General features: G+C 57.4%; 4 protein-coding genes across 4 annotated transcripts; 3 read left to right on the top strand and 1 right to left on the bottom strand.

Moving 5' to 3' along the window:
• Positions 1–442: 442 nt before the first annotated feature.
• On the top strand, positions 443–2,047 carry A1Q1_05869 (uncharacterized protein; the record flags this gene model as incomplete). The annotated part of the gene is made up of 1 exon (XM_014321078.1): positions 443–2,047. The coding sequence occupies one exon, from the start codon at positions 443–445 to the stop codon at positions 2,045–2,047; it is 1,605 nt and encodes a 534-aa protein (XP_014176553.1).
• Positions 2,048–2,392: 345 nt separating this feature from the next.
• A1Q1_05868 (uncharacterized protein) lies at positions 2,393–3,934 on the top strand (the record flags this gene model as incomplete). Its single annotated transcript, XM_014321077.1, has 1 exon — positions 2,393–3,934. One exon carries the CDS (start codon positions 2,393–2,395, stop codon positions 3,932–3,934), a length of 1,542 nt encoding a protein of 513 aa, XP_014176552.1.
• Positions 3,935–4,139: 205 nt separating this feature from the next.
• A1Q1_05867 (DNA topoisomerase II) lies at positions 4,140–9,119 on the bottom strand (the record flags this gene model as incomplete). The annotated part of the gene is made up of 8 exons (XM_014321076.1): positions 4,140–4,414; positions 4,507–6,598; positions 6,672–7,494; positions 7,532–8,116; positions 8,165–8,380; positions 8,422–8,507; positions 8,570–8,752; positions 8,802–9,119. The coding sequence occupies 8 exons, from the start codon at positions 9,117–9,119 to the stop codon at positions 4,140–4,142; spliced, it is 4,578 nt and encodes a 1,525-aa protein (XP_014176551.1).
• Positions 9,120–9,525: 406 nt separating this feature from the next.
• On the top strand, positions 9,526–13,525 carry A1Q1_05866 (calcium transporting ATPase; the record flags this gene model as incomplete). Its single annotated transcript, XM_014321075.1, has 2 exons — positions 9,526–9,695; positions 9,745–13,525. 2 exons carry the CDS (start codon positions 9,526–9,528, stop codon positions 13,523–13,525), a joined length of 3,951 nt encoding a protein of 1,316 aa, XP_014176550.1.
• Between the last annotated feature and the right edge of the window lie 1,457 nt (positions 13,526–14,982).

The following is a 14,982-nucleotide window of genomic DNA, read 5'->3' as shown; positions in this document are numbered from 1 at the left end:
AATGCCACCGCCTCTTCGTCTAGAAAGGAATAGGTGTGATGGACAACCATGGGGGGTTCCCAAGAACAATGGCAGAGTATTCGATTACCACTGGCAGCTTCCCTCTGAGTGTGTGGCAGGCGTCCCATCATCGCCCCCAGTACGTTCTTTGCTAAGTGCATCACCGCCCACCAATGCACAGCCAACGGTGTTGCTGAAGCTGCATCCACAGTACATAAGAGCGGCCACGCAGTGTCGTCGATGCATCCCCAGAAGCATCAGCATCCTCTAATCGGACCTCTCTCAGCAAGTCCTTCAGGCAAACGTTCGAGGTCAACATGATGACTCTGAATACTACCCCTTCGGATATGGACATTCACAATCTGGTACGTTTCCTTGACACGCTGAAAGAAGCCGAAGTGCTCCCTCCTTGCAACGGAGCAGCTCCCTCACCCTGTCCCACATGAAGCTGACCGATCAGCGCAAGCGTCTCACCCTCCCCACGGAGCTCCTGCACATGATAATGTTCGACCTGGAGCTGGACGATCTCCACAAGTGCCGATTGATCTGTAGAAGCTGGAATGATGCGGCAACCGCGGAGCTGCGCTCTTTCGCTGTTCTGAACCGCGGCCGCGTCCAGCGTCGCTGGGATCCCGAGGCTGCAAAGAGCGGGGAGACCTACACCCCGTTCTGGAGCCATTTCTCAAACGCATACTGGCTGCACCCCTTCCACGGCTCCCGCCTCAGGCAACCGCCTCTGAAAGAGATTTCAATCGGCCTTCACCATCCCCGGGAGTGCCAGCACCTCAGCACGGAAGAAGAGGTTGGAATTTCCAAGCTTCTCGAGGCCGCGAAGAACCCCTACAACTACGGCCTGCCTAGCCACCTCCCGGTGCTCAAGATTACGCTGCAGAGTAGCCCTCTGTTCGAGAACTACTGGCGCATCGAGGACGACCCTGATTGCACTCCCTTCGAGCAACCCACACCAATCTACGGGTATAAGGTCGCAAACATGCACGGCGAGTACATCGCCACTCCCTCGAAGCAACCGTACACAGACGGCGTGAACGCTGTGCGGCCCGATGACCTCACAGTTCAGTTCACGCACTGCGGGTTCAGCGACCTCGTCGGCGCACAGGTGAACACTATCGGCAAGCTTGTCCTCTACAACGTCCCTTTCATGTACGGTGAGGTGTCGGACGCGGTCTACGACCGTTTTCACCACAAGGTCGAGGAGATGGTGTGGGTCCTGACGTATCCTGGCCGCTGCAAGGTGTCGTTCGAGTGCAACGACATGGGTCTCTGCGGCGAGCACGCCACGGGCATTCCCGACTACAAGGCCAAGGACCTCGCCCGCATCATTCCGACGGACAAGGACCGCCGGCTTAAGAAGGTCACGATCGTCTTCAAGCCCAAGGACCCGAGCATGAAGTGGGACAAGGGGTGCCGCCATCGCGAGCGGCGTGGCGCCTGGTGGGCGCCCAGGCTGCTCGGCAACCTCGCTCGTGAGCTCGCCAAACCCGAGTACGCTGGCATTGACTTCGAGTTTGTCAACCTCGACTGCCTCTCCCTTCTCCATGCCTGGAAGCCTGGTCGTGTGATCGAGCCTCAGATTCGCAGGAAGTACCTCCCCGAGTGGCTGCGGAACATGCCAGGACTGGAGTCGTACGGCGACGAGATCTGTCTGCACGCCGAGCTCGACGGTATCATGCGCATGGCGTACCACGACGCCATGTGGGAGAACCCCGAGGTTGAAATCGAGGAGGTCAACCTCCGCAGCACGCAGCTGAGCTTCACCACCATGAAGGACTGGGTTGAGTCTGAGGGCGCCTACGGCATTCTCACTGCCAAGGAGATCTTCCGCTACAAGGAGTTCTGGAGACTTGGCCCTGAGAAGTACTATTACCAATACCCGCACTCGCACAACTTCTTCACCGACGAGCATCGCCATCGCCCTGAGGAGAGGAGGAGGAGGTGGGCCGATGACGAGGAGTCAGAGTCGGACTGGGAGTCGGACGAGCCTGTGTCGGACTCAGAGTCATTGATTGAGGATACCTCGCACTTGTAAAGATAGCCATCCTGTCGATAAGGAAACCTGTATGAAGAACACGTGTTTGAGGTACAAGCTGCAGAGCGAAAGAAGTGTAGACCGCATAACGTCCTGGATACGTAGAAAGCGTCTACGGAACCGAAGGCTGCTTTAGGTGGCCTGACGGAGGGTGGCCGAGCCTCGACACATAATCTGCACAACATGGGCGCAGGGCACCTGTGATGATCGCGTCGATCTGTCGCAAAGCGGGACACAACCACGTTGTGCTCCTTCGCCCCGAACTATCATCCTTTGGGGACGGTAGCCTGCAGACTTTTGTCTTTGGTCGACATCGCAACTTCAGTAGCAGTCCACTCTACAGCCATGGGCAACAGCTCGACTGGACTTCCTCCGGAAGTGGTCAGCCAGATCCTCTGGCATCTCGGACCCCCGGCCCTGCGGCGCTGTCTGCGCGTCAACTCCTCCTTCAACGCTCTCGCCCAACGCCCTCTAGCCGCCTGCGTCTCAGCCTATGTCGCCGCGGACGGGAAAGGGATGACATTCCCTCACATCAAAGAATCCACCGCAGAGCAGAAGAAGCAGCAGTCTGTTCCCCAAGCGGTGCCACCCTTCGTTCCACAAACTCACGCCTCCCCGCCCATCACGGCGCTTAGTCAGTTGTATCGTCCTCAGCAAAACCCAGCCCCGGGCCAGTCGTCCGCCGTTCCCAAGCGTATCCCCGAGAACTTGCGCTGCCTGACAGTGGGTAAACACTGGCGCTGCTACCCGGGCAGTCGTACCCCGTTCGCTGCCTCCCTTGAAACGCCAATTATCTCCTCATGCCGTGTCCTCAAGGTCTTACTCGCTTCCCCGGATGACCGGGACCACATTGCCAGCCCTCATTCCGACTACTTCCCACTATCGCTTAGCGCCCGTTTGGAACTCTCCGAGGTTTCAGAGGACGATACAGACATTCCGTACGAGTATGTCTGCGTCCTCCCCCTTGAATGCCAACTTCTCCACTTTGGGGTGAAGGACGCCGACATTTGCAAACTCGTACTCCGCAATGTTCCTCTTGTCTTCGGCAACGTCGACCCGGGCCTGTTGCCTCTGACAACATCCCACAGAATCCAGGAAGCGGTCATTGCCTTCAACCTGTACTCCATGAGCTCGTCGAACGGAGATGCAATGGAGAGCTGGTATGGCGGCGGTGACGACCCTATCTGCTCGGAGGCCCCCGAAGAGCTGGCCTATCCCGCGATAGGGAGCATCGGGTCTGGCGTTCCCCCTAACGTCGAGTCTCTGACCTTCGTGTTCTGGACGTACTGCCCAGAAGAGGTATCAGCTCCGCCCTGCTGCTACGTCCGCGAACTCTGGGACTGCATGGAAGAGGAAGAACACCATCTGGACGAGGACGGCGATCGCGAGTCCGAACCACCCCATGAATCCTGCTGGGAAGAGGGCTTCTGGCGAGAGCTGGCTGTGGCGGTCGCTCCATTGTTTCTCCGCAACTTGCGCCAGCTCACCATTGTGAACGCCAGCAGCATCGTCCCCACTGGAGCACCGCCCCAGGCAACCCTCGAGCTGATGTCAAGTGGCCTCTTCAGACACGACGTCTTCGAAACCAAGTTCCGCGTACAGCTGTACGACCATCTCTGTTCCGATCATAGCGTCACACCCGACAAAGCGAGAGAGTGTGTTGGGCACGTCAAGTTCAAGTACACAAAGGACTGGCTGTTGTTTACGGACTGGGACGACGTCTTCAGCTGGTCGGAGGTCAGGCCGTGGCTTGAGTTCAAGCGGCCGGCACTCATCACAGACTACTTCAAGCCGGTTGACGCGGAAGCAGCCAAGTGGAGAAGCGACATGAACAAGGCGGAGCGCTATCACTTGGAGAAGAGGAGGAAGAAATACGCACTTAGTTAAGCGAGTGTAGCTATGCTTGTTAGACTGTGAGACCGATCCGTAATCTGTGAGGCATGATTGCTGTGTCACCATGGTGCAACAGCAGGAGACGCGAGCAACGGAGAGCAAGCAAAGGGCCAACGGAGGCTGCATTACATGCGGGTATACACAACAAGCTAATCATTAAACCAAAGAACTGCCAAACTGCTGAGCACTCTAAACATTTTTACTCGTCCGAGTCAGAAAGGTCGACATAGGTCGGCTTCTTCACCGCGGCCGCACGCCCCCTACGCGCCGTCGTCCGCGGTGGCGGGGGGACGTCCTCGTCGCTGTCCTCAAAGTCGCTCGCGTCCTTCTTCTTTCCCTTCGCCGCTGCCTTGCCCTTGGGCTTGGGCAGGACCTCGGCGTCCGAGTCCGAGTCGTGGACGGGCGCCGCCTTCTTCGCCGCTGCCTTTGTCGGAGCCTTCGCAGGCGCCTTCTTCGTCGCCGCCTTGGGCTTGTCTGCCGTCGACGACGGCTTCGAAGACGAGGTCGACTTCGGCGCAGAAATCGTGTACACTGTTGTTAGCTTGTGTAACAGACTAAAAACTCACTGTCGTCATCAGAGTCGTCAATGTCCACAGTCTTGGGCTTAGGCTTGGGCTTCGCCTTCGCCGCGGTCTTCTTCACAACGGGCTTCTCGTCCTCGTCCGAGTCGAGCTCGACAATTGAAGCCGAGGGCGTCTTCGCACGTGAGGTCGTCGCCTTCTTGGGCGGAGGCTTGATTTCTTCGTCGTCTGAGAGACTAGCGCTGTCACGCTTTTGGGGAGAAGTGTTGGTGGACGAGGCTGCCGAAGCCTTTGCTGGGGAAGCGTTTGTTGACGCTGCAGCTGAGGCAACGCGGGGCGTAGCTGCCTTCTGGGCGCGAGGCTTGGCGGGCGCACGCGGCTTGGTCACCTTCTTGGTCGGCTTGAAGTCGTCCTCCGAGTCGTCGGTGTCCTCGCCCTTGGCGCGCTTGCGAGCCTTGACGGCCTTCTTGACAGCCGCAGCCGTCTTAGGCTTAGTGGCCCTGCGGATAGCCTCATCCTCCTCGAGACAAGCCTCCCACTCGGCCTCAAACTCGTCAAGGTCCTTGCTCCAGATGTCCTGAGGAGTCAACTTCAGAAGCTCGATAAGCTCCTGCTCCTTGGCGTCGCGCTGCTCAAGGAGCTTCTTGACCTTCTCCTCGGTAAGGTTCCAGATAGCCATACCCAGGAGGTAGTCGTAGTCGGCGTCCGATCCCTGGTCCTCTTCCTCCTCCTCTTCCTCGAGGGTGGGGGCGGACTCCCCGGCAGTAACGGGCTTGGGACCTCCCTTGGGGAAGGGACGGAAGTCGTGGTCACGGAGCTCCTGGACAATGACAGCCTTCTTCTTGTTCGAGACGGAGAGCTCCTTCTTGATGATCATCTGGACAAAGCGGGCTTGGTTGGAAAGGCGGTCGAACTGCTTGTTGAGGTCATCAGCGAGGTACTGTTTGCGGAGTGCGTAGTACTCGAGGCGCTTGGGGTAGAAATCGCCAAGGATCTCCTCGGGCGAGGAGTACTTGCGGATCTTGCCCTCCAGGTCAAAACAGACCATGTTGCTGGTGCTGAGAGTGGTGGAAAGCTTGAAGAACTTGTCGAAGCCGTCAGCCTCCGCCTTCTTCATGCCCTCCTCCTTCATGTGGAGCCTGAAGTGGACAGTGGTGTCGGTGTGATTCTCCTCGTAGTCCTTGATAACGGAGACGACCTTGGGCGTGTCAGAACCGCTAGTCATCTGCTCGATCATCTCCTTGAAGTCCTGGGTCCACTTGCGGACGGGCAGTTCGGTGATCTCGATCGTCTTGTCGTCAATCTTCTCAGCCACACCGCTGACCTTGAACTTGTCCTTGTCCAGGCGCTCGATAGTGCCCTTGAAGCCACGGAACCATGGGACCATGGGCTCGGGCTCCTCTCCCCTCATCATGCGACGGATGTTCTCAACGACATCCTTCGGGTTGTAGTTCGGGATGGAAGTGCTCCATCCGGTGCCGATACCATCCGCTCCGTTGATCAGAACCAGGGGAACCACAGGCATGTAGTACTCGGGCTCAATGTGCAGTCCCTCCTCGAACAGGTTGTTGAGGATGGGCTCGTCCGCTGGGTGGAAGATGGTGCGGGTGATGCGCGACACGCTAGTGTGAATGTAACGAGCACTGGCAGCATCTTTACCACCTTGCAAACGCGTACCGAACTGACCGTGGGGAGCCAGGAGGTTGACGTTGTTGCTGCCAATGAAGTTTTGCGCAAGACCGACGATCGTCGAGTACAGAGACGTCTCACCGTGATGGTAGGCTGTGTTCTCCAAAATGTAACCGACGATCTGCTGCACCTTGATCTGGTTCTTGATCTTTTTCTTGAAACAACCAAAGATGACCTTGCGCTGACCCGGCTTCAGGCCGTCCGCAACCGACGGAATGGAACGAATGTTGTCGGCCATGGAGAAGAGGATAAGCTCCTTGTTGACGAAGTCGGAGATGGGAATCTCGTCGATGTCGTCCGTCTGTAGGAAGGTTCCGGGCTTGAACTGCCTGAGCCACTCCTTACGGTCATCTGCCTTCTTCTTGTTGAATGCAAGGTCGATGAGGGTTTTGTCCTCATCCTCCAAAGTGCCGAACCTGAGGCGATGACGCTGGATGTCGTTGAAGTACTTGATGATGTCTGGCGTTTCCGAGGATCCGAGACCCTGGGGTTGTTAGCGACGCATGGAGTCACGAGCATACCTTGAGATACTTGGCGAACCAGCCGTGGCCGTTGTTGTTCGCCTCCTTCCACTCCTCATACTCCGGCATCGTGAAAAACATGCGCTCCTGCTTGCCCTTGGTAACCTTGACAATGGGGGTGATGAACTCATTGAGGAAGTTGGGGATCTTCAGCAGCGACGGGTAGAAGTGGTCCAAGAAATTGATGATGAGACCCTTGATATGCGAACCGTCGTGATCCTGGTCAGTCATGATCATGAGGTGGCCATATCGGAGGGAGTCTGTCGACGTATAATTGTGGTTGTGCTTCAGACCGAGAATCTGCTTGATGTTCTGAATCTCCTGGTTCTTCATAATTTGGTCGTGGTTCGCCTCACGAACGTTGAGGAGCTTACCACGAAGCGGGAAGATACCGAAACGGTCACGGCCCTGAATAGCACCGACGCCGGACACTGCCATCGACTTGGCGGAGTCTCCTTCGGTGAGGATCAGAGTACACTGGCTCGCGTTGCGACCACCCGCCCAGTTTGCGTCATCAAGCTTGGCGATTCCCCCAATACGGGAACGCTTCGCTCCGTCGGTCTTCTTCATAGCCTGGTCCTGCTTGAACTTGGCGAAGGCAAGAACGTTCTCCACGATGCCAGACTTAGCCACCTTCTTGATAAACTCCTCGGAAAGCTCGCACTTGGAGCCGAACGCAGACGACTTCAGCGTAAGGGTCTCCTTGGTCTGGGAGTCGAAGGAGGGGTTTTCGATCAGCGCGTTCACGAAGATCCACATGTGGCTCTTGATCTGGAACGGCTTGACCTTGGCGGTCTTATTCTTCTTGACAATAAACGCTTGCCTTCACGTCAGCCAGAGCATTGCTGCTTTTCACTTACAGCTTGTTGGCCAGCTGCGTAGCGATCATGTCGACATGAGTACCACCCTTGGTCGTAGCGATGGAGTTGGCGAACGACACTTGGTTGAACTCGCCGTCCGACAGCGCAAATGCGACCTCCCAACGCTTTCCAGCGTTCTCGTAGACGACAGTGGGCTTGGTGACAGCCGCGCCCTCGGCGGTGTGGGCGGCGCTGTTCGCCGCCACGTACATGTCGACGTACTGCTTGAAGTTCTTGACCTTGAGGCGCTCGCCGTTCAGGTTAACCTTGATGTCCTTCACCGTACCAGCGACATCGTAGACACGCTTCATGAGGAGGGCGTAGGTGTCGTCATCGATGTTCGTCATGCTGAATCGAGCCAGGTCCGGCTTGAATGTAATTTGCGTCCATTCTTCGCCCTTCTTGTTTTCCGTGATCTTGGGCGTCGTCTTCTTGCCCATGTTCTGCGAGAAGACCTGCTTGTACTTCTTCATGTTGCTCTTGTCGGCGGTCTCAACGGTGAACTCGAGGGAGTAGATATTGGCGAGCTTGGCACCGTAACCGTTACGACCACCCGTGAGCTTCTTCTGGTCGTCGTCGTAGTTACTCGATGTGAGGCTGCCTGTCAGTTACCGATATCGGTGTCTTACTCACAGGTTTCCGAAGATGAGCTCCGGGATCATGATGCCTTCCTTGGAATGCATCTCGACGGGAATTCCCTTTCCGTTGTTCCAGACGGAAATGGAATTGTTCTCACGGTCGATGTTCACCTTGATGGTGTCCATCGTGGGGTCATTGATCTTGTTGTCGGCGGCGTTGACCAGAATCTCGTCGAAGATTTTGAAGAAGCCGGGAACGTAGGTGATGGTGCTGATTGTCAGCAAGCCAGTCCGCAAATGATTGATGCTCACCGGTTGACCATAGCCTTGTTCTCGGAGTCAAAGACCCACATGGGCTGGGTGTGAGGCTCAACGGAGCCAATGTACGTGTCAGGACGCTTCAGAACGTGCTCCAGTTGCGAGAGCTGCGGTCAGCATAAGGAGAGTGGCGGGCGCTCACCTTTTGGTACATCTCCGAGGCAGTCTTCTTCTTGGCGCTCTTCGGAGCGTCGTCGTCCTCCGCTCCGTTAACCTTTGGCCTCGCCGGGGACGTGAAGATGTTATAGTCATCGTCCTCTGAAAGCGAGTCGTTCGGAAGGTTCTTCTTGGTAGCAAGAGGAGTCTTCTTGGTGGCAGCCGCCTTCTTGGGGGCAGCCTGAGATGTCAGTGTACGGAGGGGTCAAGCGACTCACCTTGGCTTTGGGAGCGGCGGCGGCCTTCTTGGCAGGCGCCTTCTTAGGGGTAGGAGCCTCGACGTAGCCGTCGGACTCGCCGTCCGACACCATGTTGAAGTCGGAGCCCTCAGAGTCAGACATGCCGGAAAGCAGTCGCCTGTGGTGGAGGGAGATGGAGGAGTGTGGAGGATGCGGGGCTGGGCGGAAAGGAGCGGCAGTGAAAGGTTGGAGTGAACGTGGGGTAGAGAGTGATGACAAGAGAAGGTGACCTCGTCTGAGTGCTGTTGTTGCTGTCGTTAGTGTGCCCCTCGCTGCTTGCGGTAGGGCTGTCGGCATCCACACGGGGCAGGGTGTCTGGTTGTTTGTTTTGTTGACGCCTCCGGCGCTGCGACCGGCGCGAGCGGACGAGGATCAAAACAAACACACGTGGCAATGCAGTACCTGATACGAATGCTTCCGTCTGTGCGTCCTCACATTCCCTGCGCCCCTGTCCCCTCGTTCACTTTGCCACGGTGGAAAGGACCACGCGTCGCAGTCCGCGCTGTACAGCTTCAGGCGTGAACCGCGGTGGCGGCGACGATGCAGCCTCACCGCTCATCCGTGGACGTTCACCAACTCATGTTGCCTTTGCCCGAACCAGCTCCTTGATCACCCCACATCTCCATCATCCGTTCTCGGCAACTGGGGTTCAACTCGACAAAACGCCCGCGTAGGGCTAACCTCCCATTGAACCTTCTTCCCCATGTCTAACCCTTTCGACGACATATTGGCCCCGCAGCCGCAGAAGGCTCGGACAAGCAACGACCCCTTCGGCGACTCGGAACCCGATCTCCTCGGCATCGGCAGTTCATCGCAGGGGGCAACTCCCAGTGGCAAGTCCAGAGATGACAAGCCAGGCTATGCGCTCGACCCGTTCTTCGACGAGTGAGTGTGCAACTCGTCCTTGCTTCTGACCTGACAGTGACGACGACTTTGGCCAACCAATGCAGGGTGGCTCGGGAGGTTACATGCCTTCGACGTCCAACCTGAGTGTCAACAACCCGGGCTTTGGCGCCTCCCAACCCTCACTCTTCGACGCTGACCGACCATTCGCTCAGGCTGGCGCATCACCAGCTGGCTGGAGCGGAGGCGGTCCTTCGTCTTCTGAAAACAAGTCGTATGCCGGAGGATCAAGTTCCAAAGGCTATCCTCAAGCCGATGACCCGTTTGCCGACGATGAAGGAATCAGTGCCTACCAGTTCACAGCGCCGATGGACGGTCCCTATGCTGCTCGGCATAAGCGAGGGCGATGGCAACGCATCAAGGAGGACTACCTCACCGATGTCGACTGGACATTCGGCTTGAACAAGATGCTCGGTCGCAAGAACAAGTTCGAAGGAGCCCCGAGAGAGATCATGATCAACGACCCTCAAGGAAACAAGGTCAAGGGCTTCGAGAACAACTCGGTCAGCACTGCCAAGTACGGCCCCATCACCTTCCTCCCGAAATTCCTGTTCTCCGAGTTCTCGCGATCGGCAAACTTGTTCTTCCTATTCACTGCGTGTATCCAGCAAGTCCCGAACGTGTCCCCGACAGGCCGTTACACCACTATCGTTCCTCTCGCAGTCGTGATCATTGCGTCCGGATTCAAGGAGATCAAGGAAGACTACAAGCGTCATACTTCGGACCGTGCTCTCAATAATACGCCAGCACAGGTCCTCATCGAGGGCCAGTTCCACACCCGCCCATGGAGAAGGCTGCGCGTGGGAGACATCGTTCGTTTGGAGCAAGACTGCTTCATCCCTGCGGACATGGTGCTTCTGAGCTCTTCTGAGCCGGAAGGTCTCGCCTACGTTGAGACCGCGAACCTGGACGGAGAGACCAACCTCAAGATCAAGCAGGCGAGCCCTGACACGGCTACTATTCAGAACCCTCAATCGGCAGCCATGTTGCGTGGGCACGTCCTCTCTGAGGCGCCCAACTCGTCGCTGTACACGTACGATGGCACTATCTACCTGAACTCCCCGGAGCCCGGAGCTGCGCCTCACAAGATCCCTGTCGGCCCGAATCAGATTCTGCTGCGTGGCGCGCAACTGCGTAACACGGGATGGGTCTACGGCATCATTGTTAACGCCGGTCACCAGACGAAGCTCATGCGCAATGCCACGGAGCCGCCAGTCAAGCGCACTGCTGTCGAGAGACAGGTGAACCGCCAAATCTTCTTCCTCTTCATCCTCCTGCTTGTTCTTTCGCTGATCTCTACGATTGGAAACTCGATCCGAACATGGTTCTTCTCCGCCCAGGACTGGTACCTCTACGTGGACCCGGCAAACATGCCGAATAAGGCGCGCCAGTTTGTGGAGAACATTCTGACCTTTATCATTCTGTACAACAACTTGATTCCGATCTCGCTCATCATGACGATGGAAGTTGTCAAGTACCAACAAGCTCAGTTCATCAATTCGGACCTCGACATGTACTACGCCAAGACCGACACCCCGGCCGCCTGTCGCACATCGTCGCTCGTGGAGGAGCTCGGCCAGATCTCATACATCTTCTCGGATAAGACTGGCACCCTCACCTGCAACGAGATGGAGTTCAGGGAATGCTCGATCTACGGAACGATGTACGCCCAGGAAGTGGACGACAACAAGAAGGAGCAGGGGCAGAAGAGCTTTGATGTTCTCCGCCAGCGCGCCCTTGAAGACAACGAGGAGGGACGAACTATTCGAGAGTTCCTTTCGCTGCTCGCTGTCTGTCACACTGTCATTCCGGAAGTCAAGGACGGCAAGACGGTTTACCAGGCTTCGTCGCCCGACGAGGCTGCCCTCGTTTCCGGCGCAGAGCTTCTCGGCTACCGCTTCCACACCCGCAAGCCCAAGTCAATCTTCATTGACGTCAACGGACAGACCGAGGAGTGGCAGATCCTGAACGTGTGCGAGTTCAACTCGTCCAGGAAGCGCATGTCAGTCGTTGTTCGCAGCCCTGACGGACGCATTAAGCTGTTCACGAAGGGAGCCGACACTGTCATCCTCGAGCGCCTCGGCGAGAAGAACAAGGAGTTCACCGAGTCGACCCTTGTTCATCTCGAGGATTATGCCACCGAGGGTCTCCGAACGCTGTGTCTCGCATACCGTGACATCCCCGAGGAGGAATACCGCGAGTGGGCCGCGCTCTACGACAATGCTGCCGCTCAGATGACCAACCGTGGCGAGCAGCTCGACAAGGTTGCCGAAATCATCGAGCAGAACCTGAACCTCCTTGGTGCGACGGCTATCGAGGACCGCCTGCAGGACGGCGTTCCCGACACGATCCACACGCTGCAGCAGGCCGGCATCAAGATCTGGATTTTGACTGGTGACCGCCAGGAGACTGCCATCAACATTGGTCTGTCGTGTCGCTTGATCTCCGAGTCGATGAACCTTGTCATCATCAACACGGAGACGCAGGCGGAGACCCACGAGCTCCTCACCAAGCGTCTGTTTGCTATCAAGAACCAGCGCATGGGTGGCGACACCGAGGAACTCGCTCTCATCATTGACGGCCGCAGTCTCGCCTTTGCCCTGGACAAAGAGTGCTCCGACATTCTGCTCGAGCTCGCCGTCATGTGCAAGGCTGTTATCTGTTGTCGTGTCTCGCCGCTGCAGAAGGCTCTCGTTGTCAAGCTCGTAAAAAAGGCTACGACTGCCCCTCTGCTCGCCATTGGTGACGGCGCCAACGACGTGTCCATGATCCAGGCTGCGCACATCGGTGTCGGTATCTCTGGTGTCGAGGGTCTGCAGGCTGCGCGCTCTGCCGATGTCTCCATCTCGCAGTTCCGCTACCTGCGCAAGCTGCTGCTCGTGCACGGCTCCTGGAGTTACCAGCGCCTGTCGAAGTTGATTCTGTTCTCGTTCTACAAGAACATCACGTTCGCCCTGTGTCTGTTCTGGTACTCGTGGTTCAACGACTTCAGTGGACAGATCTCGTTTGAAGGCTGGTCCATGTCGTACTACAACGTCATCTTCACTATTCTGCCGCCGCTTGTCATTGGTATCTTCGACCAGTTTGTCTCGGCGCGCATGCTTGACCGCTACCCGCAGCTGTACCACCTGGGACAGTCGAACCACTTCTTCACGCCTGCGATCTTCTTCCAGTGGGTTGGCAACGCGATTTACCACTCGGTTATCCTGTTCGCGTTCAGCTGCTTTGTGTTCTGGGCGGACCTCATCGCGTGGGATGGCAAGAACTCTGGTCTCTGGGTCTGGGGTACGACATTGTACCTTGCTGTCCTGCTCACGGTTCTCGGCAAGGCTGCGCTCATCTCGGACATTTGGACAAAGTACACGCTCGCCGCGATCCCTGGTTCGTTCGTGTTCACGATGATCGCGCTTCCGCTGTACGCCTTCGTCGCGCCGCTGATCGGCTTCTCGCTGCCGTACAAGAACATCGTGCACCGTCTGTGGTCTGAGGCGACGTTCTACTTTGTGCTCATTCTGTTCCCCGTCGTGTGCCTGCTGCGCGACTACTGCTGGAAGTACTACAAGCGCACGTACCACCCGGCCGACTACCAGATTGTGCAGGAGATCCAAAAGTTCAACCTGTCCGACTACCGCCCGCGCCAGGAGCAGTTCCAGAAGGCGATCAAGAAGGTGCGCGCGACGCAGCGCATGCGCCGCCAGCGCGGCTTCGCCTTCTCCCAGACCGAGCAGAGCGGCACGCAGGAGCAGACGCGCCTCATCCGCGCCTACGACACGAGTGTCGCGAGGCCCTCGGGTCTGTAAGCAGGCCGAGCCGAAGGCGAGGCCGTGCCGTGGGCAGGCAGGCCGCAAGCCAAGTCATGCCGCTGGTCCGGCTGCGGTCGGGCCAGACGCAAAAGTCAAGTCTGCAAGAGGCAGTAAAGTTCGCAGGGTTGTTGTAAAACACCGCAAACACCATAGAGTTTTCATGCATGCTAGAGAAAGTGTTAAGGCTGAGCGTAGCGGAGCGTAGCAGCCGAGGATACCTAGAAATCTAATCTTGTGATTTCCAGCGGGGCCAGGACATGCCCATGGCAGCGCTGGCATGTGGCCGGGCAACTTTGTCCAACTTAGTCCGCAACAAGCATGCCGGCGAGCGCGGCAGTGGCGAGTCGTCGTATCATCTTTGGGTGCTTGCTCTCTTCGAAACACGCCGACAACGATTCCGCGAGCTTATCGCAAAGCACGAACCGGGCAGAGAGCCGAGAGAGCCGAGAAGCGCGAGGAAGCCTGGCGTTTGTTTCACATGCTTCGATACCGAGCGGCGAAGGTGCGCGGAGTTTATTGAGTGTTCCAGCGACCAGCGACCAAGGCAATATGCATGAGACGCCTATAAGTCGTGGACAGGTGACCAGCCGTACACTAATGGTGAATGGTGGAAACATGGATACGGGCGAGAACAATTCACCGAGAATGCCGTTTCCAGGTTTCATCTTGCCCTCTGCATCCTCTGCTCCCTCTGCTCCACGTATCTCCACAGCTTCTCCAGGCCACCACCGCTTCTCCACAGCCTCTCCACTCTCCACGCCGTGCCAGTTCAGACGAGAGGGGAGAGGGACTCCGTTCGTCAGCAACTACCGTACGCTGTGCTTGCTGTGCATAACCAGTGGCTTGTGGAGCCCAAAATCAATCGGAAACGTTTGCTGAGCATGTTCTGGCCATGGCGTGGCCTGCGTGGAGACTGTAGCATGCAGCAGGGAGGTCACACTTTGCAGCCTGTGTCGCGCGTGTCGCGGAGCAACTCGAGCAGCTCATGTTCCGTGTGCCAGACTGTCGGCGTGTGACTCCGCGCAGCCTCGTGCCATCAGTCTCGTCCTACTGTGCCATTTGCGTCTCCTCCCTCTGCAAGGAGACCGGTTCGCCCTTCGCCCTTCGGGCTTCGGGCTCGGGACACAGTGACCTCGTATGGATACATGAATGTCCGACCGGACCTAAAGATGTACAAGCCCGTGGGCAGGAGGCGAGGGGGGAGGGTGGGGATGCGTATATTGTCCTAAGGTGGGTGTGGGTGTGATGAAGTGGATGTGAATGCGATGCTTTTGGACGCCAAAGGGGCGCGATGATAGATGCCAATGATGTGATCCTTCTGATAATGTGTCGGGCACGTCTATGGTCTAGACATGCGGTGCTGCGGTGCTGCGAGCGGTGTGTGTGAGGTGGTCATGCGGGCGCTCGTTGCGGGCACACTGTGTGTACATGGCCGCTGCGGTGCGCCCCGCCTC

Source organism: Trichosporon asahii (assembly GCF_000293215.1).
Source record: "Trichosporon asahii var. asahii CBS 2479 unplaced genomic scaffold scaffold00075, whole genome shotgun sequence".
NCBI lineage: Eukaryota > Fungi > Basidiomycota > Tremellomycetes > Trichosporonales > Trichosporonaceae > Trichosporon > Trichosporon asahii.
Note: the sequence above shows the minus strand (reverse complement) of the source record. Positions and strands in the feature narration are given on the sequence as shown.